At 29.4% G+C, this 19,469-nt stretch overlaps 1 protein-coding gene across 2 annotated transcripts in view; it reads right to left on the reverse strand.

Annotated features, from left to right (window-relative positions):
* The window catches only part of LOC100163143 (glutamate receptor ionotropic, NMDA 3A), a 167,687-nt gene that overhangs the window by 74,934 nt on the left and 73,284 nt on the right, over positions 1-19,469 (reverse strand). For both annotated transcript variants that reach the window (XM_008186681.3, XM_001943366.5), the window contains 2 exons: positions 18,794-19,008; positions 12,265-12,663 (listed from right to left, as the gene is read on the reverse strand). In XM_008186681.3, coding sequence (XP_008184903.1) covers positions 12,265-12,663; positions 18,794-19,008 — 614 coding nt within the window. The remainder of the gene's footprint in view (positions 1-12,264; positions 12,664-18,793; positions 19,009-19,469) is intronic.

Raw genomic sequence — 19,469 nt, forward strand, 5'->3', positions numbered from 1 at the left:
TCCATTGTAACATTATGCAGAATGCTACTATAATAATACAAAATATGAATAATAATTTTTGGGAATTTTTTGGGGAAGGTTGAATGTTATTATTTATCGAAATGTTCAAGTATTTGAGTTAGGTTAGGTTGTATAAAAAGATGTAATATTATATTTATAACGTATCAAACAAATGATAAAAAAGGTAGACAACTTATTTTTATTCATAAAAACCACAATACTAGTTTATTATTTAAAAAGTAATTTGATATTACTTTTAACACCTTTTTACATAAGTACTGTTCAAAATGTTTAAACATTTTTTTTTTCTAAAATGTACACATCTACCCGTGTATATACCGTATAAGGAACATACAGAATATTTAATATTATAATTTTGAGTAAATATTTAAGAACCATAATTTTTTAATAAACTATAAAAAAGTATACTAGAAAGTAACAAACATTAGTGACAATATTGAACTCTATATTTATTAATAAATTAAGCGTTTTAATTTCAATAATAGACATTTTCCAATTTATAATACTCAAAGTACAATATTGCATTCATTTTCCAGTAGAGTGCATGCATACAGAATGGAATCATGTGTTTTGAAACATTTGAATAAATAAATGTGCACTATTCTAAAATGTATTAAAAATAAATTTAAATAATAGCATCAATATAAGCTTTACAATTTAATATATTTCTCATACTATGATTAAACCTATATTGGTACGTTGTACTTAGCTATAATTCATGCAATTTATTATTTTGTTTTAAAATAAAATTGATTACTTATACATATTTTAAATTATCTTGCGCGTTAGTTTGCGAATCTATAGATTATACACACTGACTAATTAGTTTTAATGATTGTTCAAAATTATTTACTAGTTTATTAAATATGTATCTAAAATATCGATAATATTACTTAACATTTAGATCGTAATTAAAATCATGCCATTAGTTCTCTCTCGGTCGGACTACATCAACATTCTAATCAACTAATAAATCATAAAACCAAGTAGATAAGCTTGTATACGCGCGCCACTGTAATTCAAATGTTAATTTGTCAAGTTCATATAATGTCAATTCCGATATTTAATGGGCATATTTCTTCTCTATCATGGTCCATTTCTGTCGATACATAAATGTTATACAAACACATGTATAATATATTTAATATTTAAATGCATGTAGGTAACACATGTATACGTGTATGTCATAAAAAATATTATTATTTCAAATGTTTAATTTGTGCAACTACATTTATTTTTACACTATGATTGATATAATATAAAACCTATTTTATCGAAAATTATTTTAAGAATCATTTATTTAATATTAAATTCATGCACTTTTAATAAATTTGATATTTTAAATTATTAACGAATATAAAAATGTACTCTAAAGGTAAAATAATATTAAATTATTATTTCACTACTGCATAATTTTCAGTAATTCCAACTTTTAGTTAACTGTTCCTAAATATCTACATCTAACCATAACTTTAAAATTTAAACAAACTTTTCTTCCAAAACATTAAGACATTAACAGTTCTATTATATTCCGTCTTGAGTTGAAATTAAAGCAAAATTCTTTATTTGTATTAAATTGTAGAATATATTCAGTAAAAACACTAATATGTATTATGTGTATAAAATAAATGCAATGACGTTTAAAGACAATATGCGTTTATATAAACATAAAAAGTTATAGTGTCTCACAATTTTTTTTTTCAACTGATTTAGTTATAGTAGGTACCTAACTTACAAACTCACACAAGTATAATATTATGAGAAAAATGTATGTACCATAGGAGCGTATAAAAAAGTAATGTTATTTATCGTAAGATTAAAATATGGGTTAACAAAGTTAGATTTTTATTAACTCAAAAGTTGAATGATGTGAAAAATCTGTTTGAAATTTGTTACACTTCTGAAAATGAAAGAATTGGAATTATTTTTTGTAAAATATGTTTTCCAATTTTATATAGGTATAGCTTCTATAATTAATATTTTAAAACTAACTTATAAATTTAACTATGAGAAATGGCACTGTTGCTTGCGTTTACGTATGTGTGTATTGTACAATGAGGTAGGTTTAATAGTGTTTTTTTAATATGTATTTAACATTAAGGTCCCGGTGCCAGTTTTTCAAATTTTCCACAATTCTATAAAATTTGAAAATTAAATTTTATATTTTAGTTGCTACCTCAATTATAAGACTTTTCCACTAATCTACTACCCGATAACTATTTACGGTGATGATAGGTGTATTTATATCGAAAAAAATTGCTTTACGGGAATAACTCTCAAGCTTTATAGAATTAGTCGGATTTTGATGAGTATTTTTTTATCTGAAAGAAGAAGACTTCCTACAGCCCGCATCGATCTCTGATTTTGTATTTTATTTTAAATAATAGTATAAAATAATTTATAAAAAAAGCTAAAAATTGTCTTTTTTTTAAAGACTTATAATTAAGTTTGAGATGAAAATATCGAAAAAAGGAGTTCGATGCGGGCTGTAGAATATTCTCCTCTATTAATAAAAAAAAAAAATTATCAAATTTGGTTAACTCTACAGGGCAGGATCATTATTCCCTTAAACCGTGTTTTTGAGGTCAAAATAACATATTGGCACCGGGTGCCTTAATAAAAAAAGTAAATCGATTATGTAAGGAGTAAATTCAAATTCAGAAGGCTGACATGGTGCTGTGACGAACTTTCTAGTTAGTTTGGGTTAAATAATCCAGATCCCAAATACGTGACCACACGGAATTTTTAACATCGTGCTACATTTTTTCACTTCTTAACTCTAGTCATGTTTATATCGAAGCACACAGTATTTATGCATTTATATTATGTATGTATCATACATTCATGTAAAAAAATTCAGGCAAACCCCACTAGATTTTCATAATTTATCTATAAATATATCATAACGGTGGATGAAACATAGGTACTGGCGTACTGCATATCCGATATGGGCGAGAGAAGAAAACTTAAATAGGCAATCGGTAATAATATCATCGACAGTTCAAAAACGAACCGCTATATTGCTTGAAAGGAGAAAATATATTATATTATTATATTTTGTGAATACAATATTATATCCATATTAAAAAATTTCAAAAGTCGATCTTATAATAACTGTCTTCCACTCCTCTTACCAACCATTTACCTACTGTATAGTACTATATTTTAGTACACAAATGTATGGTCAAAACAATCTTGTTAAATGTAGGATAACAAAAATTTAGACGTTTAGCCGAACGGTATTGACTTTATTTTTTTTCGATAGAAAGACCGAGGAAAAGTAAACATCCTTTCTTCTCAATTTGACATACCGGAAATTTTGTCCCAGAAGTTTTCCCGACACAGTCATTATTTATTGGTCCGAGTTCGATTTCTCTTTTTTTTATTGTTTCGTCATGCTACTACTGCGCCGCCACTGCCATCCACCACGACCACTACTACCGACGACTACCCTACTATATATACGAACACACCACCATCACCACCACCACCACAACCACCAACGATATCAACCCCAACTGCGGCGGCGGCATGTCCCCTTCCCCGCAAAACAGATAATGTCGATTCTATCGCGGGCGAATCGTCCCGTTTCCGGAACCATTCATTATGCGGAAACCACGCCGATTAATCATTCGGATGTTACACACGTGGCCGGGGGCTTAAAGAACAATAATATAATAACGATAGCGATCATAAAAGACCGTGCAACGTGATGCGCGCGTGACCGGCCGAGAAAGGACTAACGGCGAAGACCAGTTATGAAAGCATAGCGACAACTTCAAACATTAATCATGGGGACGTCATTGATCTATATATATATATAAATGCATATATGTGATATATACCATTAACGCTGGTATAACCACAACTTTGGAATCAAGCTCGAACGGAATGCTTTTATACGCACGGGTACGGAGTGAGTTACCGAGTAGTATAATATAGTGACACCTACCTCGCACTGCCGTTTTATTTGAATCCAGTGTTCTTAAACTCGTAAATTATTTTATAATACCCACGCAGTTCATAAATTTCAGATATTCATCGAGTTGTGTATGGATACGATTTTTCCAAGACATTTAAAAATAAATTGTTCGTCTCCATAAAGTACTTGGGTGTGTATATAATATTATATTTGTATAAAAACCAATAATTCTACTTTTAAAACGTCAAATAAATTCATAAACTGACCGTTTCAAATAAATTGTATAATATTTAATTATGTGAAAAATATGGATAAACTTTTGAGTTTATGCAACATATTTATCCAAATATACAAAATAATTTTGTAGACTGGTCGAACAATATTAATTAATACATTTCAAAATATAATTAGTTGAAAAAAAATTGTAGTTGGATAACATAATATTTATGCGGCGAAGAACACTCATCCTGTATACATACGTACATTGTGCCTCAACGTTTCGTTATGAAAATGTTAAAAAATCACGAAAAACTGTAGTACCTATACATGGAAAAGGACAGTGGTGTGACATTTTTTTTGTATACAATTTAATTAATTTAACTGCTAATACACTTTGCTCGAAAAAAAAACATTCACATTCGTTTGGATTAATGTGATTTTATAGTATATTATAATATTATATGCTATTGCAGTGATACAGCGAGATATTGAATTATATAACATTTCGTGTTTATTCATAAATAAGCGTAATATATGATGGAAAAACAACCATTATATGCATTTATTATTTATGTTATTATATAATATTGCACGGAAAATATAATTTCTGTAGAAAAATGAAAAAAAACATAAATAATATTATGTCAAACATATGTATTTTGGTAAGAATAAACTGAAACTTAATACTTTTAAATGGTCATGTTACCGTTGAACTTAGAAACCAAAAAGATATTTTTATTTAAACTTCTTTTTAAAGTTAGTTTTGCGATTTTAATAAATAAATTTACGTATACCTACCTATAATATTATTATGTATTTGCAAATAGAGATGAACAAAAAGGAGATATAATATTATTATAGTCATTACTCGTTCGTATTTATACGCTATATATACTCAGTATTCAGAATACGTAGTAAACACTATCTTAAATTAATTATTCTAATTTCGATTAGTTATTATTAATTACTTATTAAGTTCTCCCGAGGATATTCAAGGCAAGAATAGTACTACAGAAACTTGAAAAAACCTTTGTGATTTACAATAGTTATAGAGACTTCTTTTGATGTTGAAATCGCAGAAGCTAAAGAAGCACGTGATGTGAACATTTGAACACTTGTTCTACATTACTAGTAATTAATTATAATGACAACTGTATATTAATTTTAAGAAATTTGACAATTTATTGTTGACAGACAATAAAATCTGATAATTTTTATTTTTAAACGCATTAATCATTGATAGATACTAGGTATATAATATTAATAGAACATATTTCAAACAGAGGTAGGTAAAAAATGAATTATTATTGAAAAAAATATAAAGAAATATTGTAAAAGTAGTTTAAAATAAAAATCGAATCCTAATTTTTGAGCAGAGCAATGAGTGTAACGGTTTTACAATGAGGTGCGCAAATTATTTTATATAATATGTCTGTCATCACATTTTACATGGATTGGAACAGAAAATTTGCTCCAATATTCAACAGTGAGGATAATTGGGTTAGTATATGACTTATACCACCCAAAATATATTTTTTTAAATAATTGCATTATTACACATTCATAACAACAAAAATTTGTTTTAGTTTTATGAACACATTTAATGGCCTAGTTAGATAATTCTAAATAATGAAAATAATAGTATTTACATTCGGGTACAGCGTGTGAAAAAATTTTAAATACAAAAATCAATAAATAAACTGCTACACTCAAGGATTTTATCAGTAGACGGCAACAAACCATTATTTTCATATACTAAATTGACCATTGGTTTTTCAACTGTAAAAACTAAAAATTGTACGAAATTCACTGATAATATAATATGTATTTATTCCATAAATATACTTACACCATCCTACGATGCGTCAGTACTGGCTCATATTATAGTATTTTTTTTGGCAAAAATTAGTTCGATCCATCGAATAAGGAAATGGTTAGTTATAATAATTTATTTATATGAGCTATTCTTAGAAATAGAAGCAGATGATGCCATACTAGCCATAATATAACGATTAAACACACTCATTACAGTTGCCTATACTCAATGGCTCTATATAAACCCAAGCTTAACTATTATAATTTATTATAAGCGAATTTGTATGGTTTTTTACGTGTTACCATACCCAAATACTAAACAAGTATGTACCTAAACATTGCCTACAAAATTGGTGCACCGTACACGAATATTGCACGTCTTTTCTATGTATTATTAAATAGCCTTTTACAATTGTTAGTTTTGTCATCGTGACGAAACAATGTCATAAATATTCACGTCAACGACAGTAAAAAAATTTTCACAGTGAACGAAATAACTTGATTACCTCTCCGTTGTCCGTGATTATAATATTGTATTCCGAGCTTTGCAGTTTATAGGTACGTGTGCTGTGCTAGTAATTGTAATTGCGAAAAACGGCTGCGAGGAACGTCTCGCCAAACGTCGATTGTGTTTGTTCTCGGGAGATTTTCCATACGTCGAAGACAAGGGAGTTTTCAGAGTGCGTCCTGAAATGACCTTTATTTAATGTACTGAATACGTCCAGAATAAGGTATTACTCGAGTATACCTAAGTTCTAAGAGAAAAGATAATATGCAGTACATTTGAGTTACCTAGGGTATACCACGAGGTAGTTACTACTATTTATTTTATTATTTTGGCTTAGGCCCTTTTTTACACATTTTACCTAGTTTGTACTATTTTTTTTTAAATATATATATTTTTGTTCACTCTATGATTTTTAATTTAATATGTTTTGAAAACTTTGAATAAAACATGTGTAAATACTTGTGTATTATGATATTGCATCAGTTCACTACATACATATACATAATGACCTAAATGAGTCGTAATACTGTAATAGTGCTTTTATATAATCGAAGTTAAAATAAAATACTATTTCTACACCATAATATAATAAAATATAATATTGCCATAATTTTTGTTGTAAAAATGACGTGTTTAATAAAATTGTTCATATTTTGTTCTACCATATAGTTGATTGTCCATTCTGTCTATTAGAAGTTTTAGCTGTTGACCGGAGGACGCACTCGGGAAATTCAATATAATTTGTTAGTAAGACTACCGTGGACTTATTAGGGGTATGAAAATGGAAAAAATTGAAAACGGGACGCACTTCACCACTCGGTACATTGCCGTAGACGGGATTTATCGATATACACTGCGCGGTAACCAGGATACACTAGTTTTCCGCGAATCGCTTTGGAACCTATATGGGACAGAACACGGGACCAGTCATATCGCGGATATTGTATTCGCGTATATCATGTTGTCCGTTGCCGAAAACGGAACCGGCTGGACGTCTTTATTCATTACATTAACACGATTGGACATTATAATGGTGTGCGAAATTTTGGGATAAACGAATATAACGTAACGAAAAGTTTATTTTAAAAGACGACCGGACCGTTTCGCATTGTGAGAAGAGTGGTACGCTAAATTAGATTATGGAACGTTGTCATACGTCCGAATCAATCGGTATACACGATTGTGTCAACGCGAGCTTGTGACAATAGTATACGGTCGTTTGCACACGAAATTGCGCCGAGACAATGAACGTTTTCCAGTGTCAATTTATATGATTAAGTCGTTTGGCACGTGTTTGATAAGAATAATGTTTAATATGCCAAGGTATCCCCCATAACGACATCGAGACATTGAATTATGTTATTGCGCTGACGTAAGTAATATAATATAAATGTTACACGAAGGTGTGCTTAATAATTTTTTTCCTTTCGTATTGTGTATTTGAATAATATCAAACATTTACTTATGAGGCGTGCGTACCAACAGGAAAAAAATGTGTATAATTCCATAAGTTTCTAATGACAATAAAAGCATTAAACTGAAGTACAATAATATCATATCTATAGTTTATGAACAATAATAACATGCACTCTTAAAAATATTACGAAACGGCAAGAGAACAAACTAAATTTATTTCACAAGTAATGTAATTAATAATGTCCATACGTACATACACATCAATAATTCCTTTGATATTTTATACATTATATATTTATGGATGTTCCAGATTGTTATTGTAGCAGTAAAAAGTCTCTGAAAGATTCGAGTAGCCTCTATATCGATCGAAAAGTGGACACAGGTGGAACCCTTTACACAGATATTTTTTTTGAATTATTCTCAATAGTTTCGGTAAAAACAGAAAATTGGTTTCCTTATAAATTAGGTTATTATAGCGGATCGTGTATAATATACTCATATATATATTATTTTACCTGTATAACAAACAAACGATAAATAATAGGTGCAGCTTGTTTTGGGCTTTGAGCATCATATTTTACAAAATCAGAAACATGTCCGGGCTCACATTAAATCTGAAGTGTACAAAAAACGTAAATTATTTTGTACATTTATGACGAGTATATAAAATTTATCATGATTTATAATTAATTATATTATAATATTATGTTTAATCACTTCTGTAGGCCATAAAGTTTAAAAATGTTCAAAAACAATATTTTACATCTGTGGGCTATAATTACAGTCTAATTTAATAGCGGAAAGAAGGCTGCACAAACATTTGTTTAAATTTGCTATTTATATTCAAACACAATTAAGGTATGCTCAACGTACAATATATATATCTATGCTGGGATTACTCGTTCCCTAACGAGTTATAGAATTGCGTCCGAACCATTTTTGATTTGATTTTTTATATGTGCAATGTGCAAATGAGGACCGACCATTCTGTATATTATTCACGGATATTTTATTGATTGAAAGTGATATTTTTCAAAATGTATTTAAAAATATTATTTATTTATAAAATATAGTATATAATATAACATTATATTTGTATCTCTAAATAATAGAAGCTGAATATTTTTTATCTCATTTAAGAATTTATAGAAAAATTCAAATTACAAGAATATTATAGTTTCTTGGCGCAGCGCGTTGGCTGCTATCAGTCACGTAATCAGTCCTAGTTCCTGGATGGGTAACCTTCCGGGTTCATAGTGCGAAAAAACCTTGCCACACATACACGTGTTTTCAACTACACCAACCATTCCAATCTTAATGTAACAACCCTACCAAGCTTGCAAGCTAATTACCTTAGTCGTCAAAGAGAATAATAATAAAAAAAAAAATGAAAAAACTATTTATAAATTAAAAGTTAATGTTCGTACAACTCAAAGATAGGTAATTATTAAATGGGTCCATCTCTATACCAATGATGACAAGACATTACTACATTTTGGGTTAAAGACGTGTTTACCTTTTTTAATTAGTTTCGACTCACATTTCAGTAAAACAACACGATATCGCAAACAACACAATAACAATACCCGGCCAAAATTAATGTACGACGCAACCTATACCTACACAATATATAACATATATATATTAAATAGGTCTAGCGCACATATAAGGTACACCACATAACTGATCCCTGTGCTGCAATATAATAATATTATATTTCAGCGAACCTATATTGGAAATTTCGTTCAATTCGTCAAGCTTACAGAGACGACCCGGGTCAAGTCAATAATATAACGACGGGATTAGAAGTGATTTTTGTTGTCTTTTGTACGATCGACAAAAAGGACTAACGTCCACAGCGTTTTTGATGCATCGTACAAATTATTATCAAAGGTAATTATGATGATATACACACACAAGTGCGTGCAGGAATGAGCAGTCTCTATCAATCGTAGACCACTTTTGAATCTTATAGTTTTATCTTTTTTTTAAAACTTGTGAGTAGTAAATTATAAATGTATACTTATATACATATTATTTATAATATAGTTATATTTCAAGATTTATAGGCATTTTCAAAGAATATCCAAAATACCAGAACAGTAAAGTAAAGTTAATCGTAAAATATGTCGAAATTTTGTGGTTAAATTATATAAAGTTTATAATATTATGTTAATATAAATATTTTTGATTTTGTTATGATAGTTACAAGTAGTTTATTCACTCATAACGGCCGAACCAAATATATGTTTAACTAGCATTATATTCTGCACATTCAAATATCAAATCAAAAACTAAAAAAATATTTTTGTTTAAAAACATACCTAATTATTAATATGAATGCACAAAAGTTAATTACGTATAATAAAGGAACTCATATATAATCAAATACCGACGAATTGTGTGTTTATACATATTATAAATCCTATGAAATACGTTTGTTCAACATCATAATGTGCCTCCCAGTCGTCAATTACTGTCCAAAACATATCTTTGTCTTATCTTACTTAATTCGTCTTTTTCGGCATATTATAACTATGATAATATTTTGATACAATATTATGTACCGTTCTTGTCAAAAAAGGTAAATATATTTCAATAAATAAACGATGGTGGTAACACGGCGCTTTGGTTAGGCAGTATAGGTACACCTAGGACTCGAAATCTGTTTTTCGGTATCTCACAAAAATGGTTAGTTGAGAAAACTTGGGTAAAGTAATATTGTAGAATACTTAATTATATCATAACTATGAATCTATCGAATAAATACATTGGTACAGGTATCTCTAACAGAAAATTAAATATAATTTAATTAACAATAGTTTTATTTTTTATTTTATCGTCAAAATCGTGATTTAAATTACAACTAACTAGTTGGCCCGTGCACAGTACTGCGTACAATTGAAGATATTATTTTCTACGTCTTGTAGTCGTTTTCGGTTGTTATATTATTAAAAATGTGTTTGTTAGATGCGTATCCATCATGCATGGTTGTATATGGTGTTAGTGAGTTGCGTATCCATTAGACACGTTGGCCAATGATAAATTTTTCTCTCATTTAAAATTTTAAACCTAATTTTTAATGAAATCGGGCATTTTTAACGCAAAGTGATAGAGTAGCGATGTCAGAAGCGGAAGCAATAACGCATCGTTTGGCGTGCGGATTTTTGAATATGGTGCAGTATTTGTTGAGAAAAAGGTATTTTGATATCAGAAATAATATTTATGATGATTGTAAATTATATGATTAACATTGATCTGCAAAAACGAATCAGTTTTATTAAACACGTATATTTTGATATTACGAAAATATGCAGTAAGCAAACCTCTAACCGTTTATCGTACTTAGTGAATCAATAAAAAAAAGTGTTATGTTTTGATAGTGCAGTTGAGTCTGTACGAACCGTACTAAACCGCTAACACTGATACGACTAATGGGAATATTAAACTAATCCCTCTTTAGCTACATACTAGGGGGTAAAAAAATAATAAACAGAATATGGATTTAAATACTTTATGATGATATTATTCTCAGAATATTCTGAATAGTGCAAAACAATATTCTAAAATTCCATAATGCATGAAATATAAAACAGTCTTTACTTAATTTAAATGCATTAAATAAATATCTATAGCATACAACACAACACATCAAAAATAAAATAAATACCGCATACAATTCACATCTATATTATGTATTTTATTTTACCATTAAAAAGTAATGAATATACCCTAATTAATACTGTGTTAAAAATACTCACAAATAATAATATTTAAAAATCATTCAAAACTCTACGTCCAAAACGCGTATGTCTTATTGATATTTAGTTCGGTGTGTATCGCTGAAACGACGGCATAAACGTTCGTAGTGTTGTCTGACAACCGACTTCTTAAGTATAATGTCACGCGATTATACTATATGGGGGGGGGGGGACAATAATAAGCATGTTTTCACAAATGGTTTACTATAAATCGTTTTTGTAAAAATTGTATGTCAAAACTGTTTACTAAAACGTTTGTTCCTATCGCTAACCGACTTGTTCGACGGTTTAGTATTACCCTTGGTAATACATTTTCGTTTTAGCGACGAACAAACTTTATAGCAATAATACTTATGTCACACCGGTAAACAGTCAGCAAACTGTTCGCTTTTGTTACGTCCGCGAAAACACGCCAAACCAAACCAAAACTTAACCTAACGGCACCGCTTGTCGAATATCGATGATTGTGTGCGTCGCGTTATATTATTATTATTATTTTCGTCAACGACTTCAAAGAGCTGCATCACAGAATATTATAATAATATATCGTGATGTGCTGCTCAGGGGAATAAAATATAACATACTCAATCCGATCGACTCACCTGTACAGATCACCTGGGAACTCGGGGCCCCGCAAAACGTCCACGCACGCGTCCCCAACCCTGGACACCTTGGGCGTCCAGCCCTCGCACCTGGCCGCCATCACGTCCTTGACGCACTCGGCGAACACGCGCACTGCCGCTCGGACGGTGTGCTTGTCCGCCTGCGGTGGTGCGACGGGACGCAGCGACAGCATTCCCACCGGCACGTTGCCCTTCCTCTTTCCGGTCGAGTTGAACCCGCCGCCGCCGGTGTTGCCGATGTCCAGCCACAGCCACGCCACGTTGCCGGTAGGCAACAGCCCGAGGGCGGCCGCCTGGCGCCAGACAGTTTGCGCCGAGTCCCGGTCGCCGACCACTACCACCACAGAAGCCTCGGAAGTCGACAGTTCCACCATAGATCTAAACAAATATAATACTATTTTATTATAATATACACAATATATATATATATATAGGCAATATTGTAGGTGTTTAAATATTATATAATATCATTGAGTATATCACTCAAATATTCAGAGAGATTCACTACCAACCATTACCGCCGCTCGCCCTCATTTTAATAATTAATTAGTTCGAATTCTGATGTTGAGGAAATTTTAAATATATACTCACGGACCATAATATCAAATTATTTAGAATTTTTTTTAGGTACTAATTAAGGAGTGTCTGGTGGAGAATACAAACTGCAGGAGATTCAAACTCCCGTTTTTACTGTTAATTATTTTTAATTATTAAATTATTATAAGTTTATTTGAAAATGTTGATGTACTTTGTTCGAGTAATTACTCAATTGTTAAAATAAACCTTAAAAATGGTTTAAGAAAAATACAAATAATTTTATGTAATAATGTGGCAAGTATTTAATACATTTGAACCGTCTATAAAGATGATCATTTATAAAAATGATACAATTCATTAAGTTTATAGATTAATATTAATCACTAACATTTTCAAATCACCATAACCTCACATATCTTTCAAACGCATTACCATGGACCTATAATCCTTATAGTACTTACACAAAGGTAAATACCTCAAAAACTACTCGTTTGAATTTTTAAATAATTTACTGAAGTTTGAATTTCCTTAAGTATTAAAAAAAATCTCAAGAACTTGAAAATATGGCCTTTAATAAGTATATATTTTTAAATTTTTAAAAAAATGGTGTCAGCATGTAATCATCCTGTATATGAATATTTAGTTTTCAAGTGAAATAGTTTTGAATATTTAGTAATATTTTATACGTTCCCATCAAATGCAAACGATGTGCTCCTTGAAAAATGCATAAATGTGTACTAAATACTATATTATACTCATGTACCTACTATTTTACCCCTATTTTACGGGAAAAGTATCCGATAAAGCTACGATTGAGCATAGACCTTTTTAGAAACACGATTGAGCATAGAATATTTTATGCGGTGTTGCCAAATTCACGTTGCTAAAATTTTGTAATTTATTATTTTCACGTATTATTACACCAATTATTATATCTGACGCGAGCCGTGAGCCGAGCCCCTCAGCTTTATCGACAATGTTATCGATTAATAAATTAGTTCCGGAGTACTATTCCGGACTACTATTGACTTATAAATATTTTGATTTTATTATTTTCATAAGTCATAACTATTATTATGATTATTATTGTATTATTAGTAAACAGATCTATATACTGTATTATAATGTGACTACTGTTGAGACTATTATTATTGATTTATAAATATTTTGAATAATGTGACTAGGTATATTACATATTATAGACTATGAAAACATGATATTTTTTTTGCCATGTTATATTTTGAATCATTATAATTATTTAAATAAATATTTTTGTACAATACAGTTCAAAATTGAAAATGGCAACGTTGCAGAGTTTTTTATGCTCAATCGTGTTGGTTTTCTTTTGTATTTCAGTTTCCTTTGATACGCCGACAATTTATGCTCAATCGTGTCGCAAAAAAAGGTATTTTATGCTCAATCGTGTCTCAGCCAAAGTATCTGCGTTGTTATATTATTATTATTATTACAAGTCCAACCGGTGATGACCAATAGTGGTATTACGTAATTTCCGCATGCAGTGTTAAGGTTATCCCCAAGTTCCATTTGTAATTATTTTCTCAAAGAGCAGTTTTTTTCTCTCTAACTATTTGAATACCCAACGAATATCGATGATTATTTTAGAGTTTTTAACAAGAACAAATACGCAACGGGTACCGAACTATTTTGGTAATTGTATGTAGTTGTTACAAATATAAAAATATCTTATTGTAAAATATTATTCGAGCAATTCTAAATAAACAGTAATATCTCGGACGAATTATAATATTAAATGTAAAATAACAAACGTAGAGCAAAACCAAAATATTGATGATAAATTGTTTATTTACAGTACGAATTGGTTTTATTTAACTCTAGTTATAAACCTATTATTATTGTTAAGCGTGTACTCTAAACATACTTTGTATTTTTATTTCTTGTATTTTCTTTAAAATAAATATTAGTTTTTATCCGAAAATTAATTGCGTTCTTAATGCTACATGGTTTTTAAAATGATTGGATAAGCCTAGAATCATTTTATTCTAAGCTTGCGATAAACGCCGCGTATAAGTGATAGTATAAAGTATGAACAGTGAATACCACAACATGGCGCAAATATTTTAACGAACGGTTTATTGTACATAATAAATTATTATAATGTATAATATTATTATATATTGTATGAACATAAGTACCTTCTTTCATTGTTATACCTTCCGCACTCTTGTAGTACGCTATAATATTATATAATAATATACAGTCTACGGAGTATTGGGAAATTATTTTTCGATCGAACGATTTATGGTAATTGGGTTTTGGTTCGTGTGCGAGTAAAACTAAAATGTCACGGAAAACGATGAGGTAATTCCACCGGACGATTTTCTGAGAATTATAAAATATATATATTATCATAATAATAATATTACATACATGGTAAATTCTAATAAGAAATCGATTACATATTGTCGTATCGGGTATGGACCAGTTGCTCCTAAAACAATATTTGTACTTCAGGTCATTACACCAATTGCGCCACTCAAATTTTAGGTCAGTACGCCAATTGCGCTACTTATATTTTAGGTTCCTTATTTTTACATGGACATATGTAAGTTCCTAAACGGCTGAAAAAGTTACATATGTATAATGTATATATTCAATTAAATATAGCTAATTAATATACATTCAAATATACTCAATTTAAAGCAAAACGTATACGAAAATACGGGAAAATACGATAAGCTACAAGCTGATAATAGTACCTATCCTGACTCGACGTAGGGCGAAATATAAAATATCTAATAAATACCCACCTATTTATCCGCCTAATTTGTACGTTCCACACACTGTCCAATATAGATACTATATATGGGATAACACAAATCACAATGGTATGACATTTATATGTACGAATGTACGATATTGTAATTTGTTTATAATTCACCCTGTATATTTACAGAAATTTAACGATCAAAAAGTGTACTAATAAAAACATAGATAGTTGATAGGTACCTTATCAGCAGTTTAATATATTTTGAGTGTTTGAAGTTACAATATGGACCTCTTACAACAAGTTCTGAGTGAAAAAGGCAAACCGTTATTGATTATCAATAATGAATTTAAATTTCAAAAAATTGGTGAATCCAAAGATGGATCAATTAAGTGGTGGTGTACCGTCAAATCATGTACCTCAAATGTATGTTCTGATGAAAGTGTAACTACGCTTTTAACTTCCAACTTAAATCATAAACATGAAAAAAGTGCAAATATTAACAGGCAAATTGTTGCTAATTCTTTAAAAAGAAAAGCAATAGATCAAATAACAACACGACCACTGAAATTAATTCGAAACGAAATGCAATCAAGTGCAGTTGATTTAACGTTGAACGATGTGAATTCCATAAGACGAAGTGTATATCGTTCACGCAGAAAAACGTTACCACCATTACCAAAAAACTTACCAGAAGTACATGCAGCTTTAACTAATTTGGATACAAGTACAATAAGTACATACAAGGGTGAGAATATATTGTTAATAAACGATAGTATTTTAAATATAAAATGTTTTTCAACAAAAACAAATTTAGAATTTCTATGTACTTGTGAAAAAATATTTGTTGATGGAACTTTTGAATTTTGTTTCAAATATTTTTATTAGCTATTTACGATACATGGCTTAAAAAATGGTCACTATATACCGTTAATATTTACTTTGCTGCCAAATAAGTTATCTAGTACCTACGAATATTTATTTCGAGTTTTGACTAGTAAATGTGCAACTTTTAACCTTTATTTTAATCCAAAAACAGTCGTTGCCGATTTTGAACAAGCAATTCATTTTGCAGTTAAAAAAGTTTGGCCTTCAATAATTCTGGTAGGTTGTAGGTTTCTTTTAACACAAGCTTGGTGGAGAAATATCCAAAGATGTGGACTACAAACTGAGTATAAAAACACAGATACTGAAATAGGAAAATGGCTACATTTAATTTTTGGTTTGCCACACTATGAAGTGGAGGATGTTTTTATAAAAGAATTAATGACAATTCAGCCAACGAATTCAAAAGTTACTAAATTCACTAACTACTCGTATATAGTTGAAAATTATATATCATCAACCTCTATATTCCCTCCCATACTGTGGGCATTGAATACAATAAGTTTTGAACGTACAACCAATGCATGTGAAAGTTTCCACGCTTCATTTTCATCAAATTTTTATTTCTCCCATCCAAATATTTTTGTCTTTCTAAAAGCAATTATAGAAACACAAACCAGCACTTATATTTCAATAAACAGTACTGAAAAAGATAAATATACATCAAACCGAGCGTATTTAATGAAAAAATTGGCCATAGAATCTATTATTGAGAAATATAAATCTGGAAAAATTACTAGCAAAGAATTTTTAAAATCAGTTTCATATTATTACAGTAAAACATAAAAAACATTAAATGAAAAAAATAAATTTTAATTATATTTTTATGTATACTAATTATTATATAATTTTTTGTATTGACTGAAAAAATCTATTTATTATATATATTTTCATAAAAGTAATAAATATTAAAAACATATTAATATTAGAATACTATTATAAACCCTGAAAATAACTGAGCGCAATTGGTCTATCTATCCAAAAAAGACAGAGCGCAATTGGTATATTGAAAGGTCATTTTAAGCGCAATTGGTAAACTCCCGTCGTATCGTGTCAAGCTTCTAAAAAATAAATAAATAATAAGAACTCGGAAATTTCAATAATGCCGTATAACTGTGAAAATGGCTTTTTTAATATGAAATATAAATAAAAATAAAACATGAATAATAAAATAATAATATAATAATATAATATTACATAATATTATATACCTATTACCTAATAATAATTATAAAATAGTAATTACTATTGTACAAAAATTAAATCAGTGAAAAAATTCCAATTTTTGAAATATTGTGTTAATTACTGTTGTAGGCCAACAATAATATATTGTTCAAAAATCGTATTTCATGGATAGAATTATAATTTAAGTAGAATAATAATTGTTGAAATAAAAAAACCCATACAATATGACGTACCTATATGTTAAAAAAACATTTTGAATCTATTAAGTTCAAAATAAAAATAGGTGGCTACATTACATTTTTAATAATAAACAATAATTGTGAATTACTTTAAGACTATTCACATTTTAATATTACTAGATATTTACTATCTAAGCCAACACTAAATAATTTTGAAATTTGCCATTTCAACAATTTGTATTTATTAACTTTGTTGAAATTTGGTCAATGTTTGTATATTACGATATAAAAATATACAAACGTTACAAACTTAGTTAGAAATTTAGAACGATAAAAAAGTTGGTATTAATAAATATGTTCGTAATATAACGTTTTAAATATATCGTACGTTTTAGTGTTTGCTACAATGCAAAGCAGTTAAATGGACCGAATTAGGACGCGTGTGACATTTTTATACTGTTTACATGTTTTTAAATAATGAGTGGTATATATATATTTTTGTACCGTTAAAGTTTAAATTATACCTACATTTCAACCTGTAAACGTCAACCAGAACTACAGTATTCAATAATAACTCAGAATTTACAATAGCGATCATAACATAATATTATTATTGTTATACATACCTCATAGTATCGGTAGCGTATAATATATTATATGCCACATTGGTGCACACGTGGGGGGGGGGGGTGTTTGGAGTCTATGGCACACCCTTTTAGCACGTTTGATAATTATATTAATTTGTAACTAAGACCCAAATATAAAAATATTAATATCATTAATGTTTTTTTTTTCATACATGATGTATATATGAATGTCCTGATTGGCAGATGGTGTTTATTAATTCATTTTTTTGTATAAATATAACCTCTACTATATTTTAATATACATAATATATACTTATATATATTTTGGTGACACTTCCCTTAAAAAAATCCTAGATGCGCCACTATTATGATAATATGGATTCGCGTACCTGAATAGCATAAGGTCGGACGAGTCCGACGATATGGGCACCGACGTGTAACTTAACGGAGCAATGCTCAGCATCGTCTTGACGCTCTCGTCGATCGTGATCGAGTGTAACACGTAAAACTTATGCCATCCTGTGTGCAACAAAAATGATCTGAGGGCGGAAAACAATTCCCATGGTGTGATCGATACCCTGACCACCATCTCGTTCCAGCGTTCCTGTAACAACAACACAGTCGGTGATATAAGTAATCGGCAAAGGTGGGCATTAACTTGTTAAAAAGTTAAAGTTAAGTTAAAAAGTTAATTTTTTTTTAACTTATTAACTTAACTAGTTAGTTTTTTTGGTTTTTAACTTATTAACTTATTCAGTTAAATTTTGTATTGTCTTAACTTAACTTTTTAAAGTTATAATTATCATTATTGAACAGTTAAGTTAATTACATTTTTTTTTCATCGCGTGTGGAACCAAGAGACAAAACTTATTTATTCGATTTTGGTTATTTATTTTTCTAATAATATAATATCATCAATTCATAATAATCAAATTATATTATAATCTATATTCTAAAGGTACTTCAGTAAAGAGTAATAATTAGTATACTATCCATTGTATGGACTGGCTATTTTTACGAATTCTATTATTTAATGATCTACTCGGTATTGAATAATCCGATTTT

Source organism: Acyrthosiphon pisum, chromosome A2 (genome assembly GCF_005508785.2).
Source record: "Acyrthosiphon pisum isolate AL4f chromosome A2, pea_aphid_22Mar2018_4r6ur, whole genome shotgun sequence".
In the NCBI taxonomy this organism is placed as follows: domain Eukaryota; kingdom Metazoa; phylum Arthropoda; class Insecta; order Hemiptera; family Aphididae; genus Acyrthosiphon; species Acyrthosiphon pisum.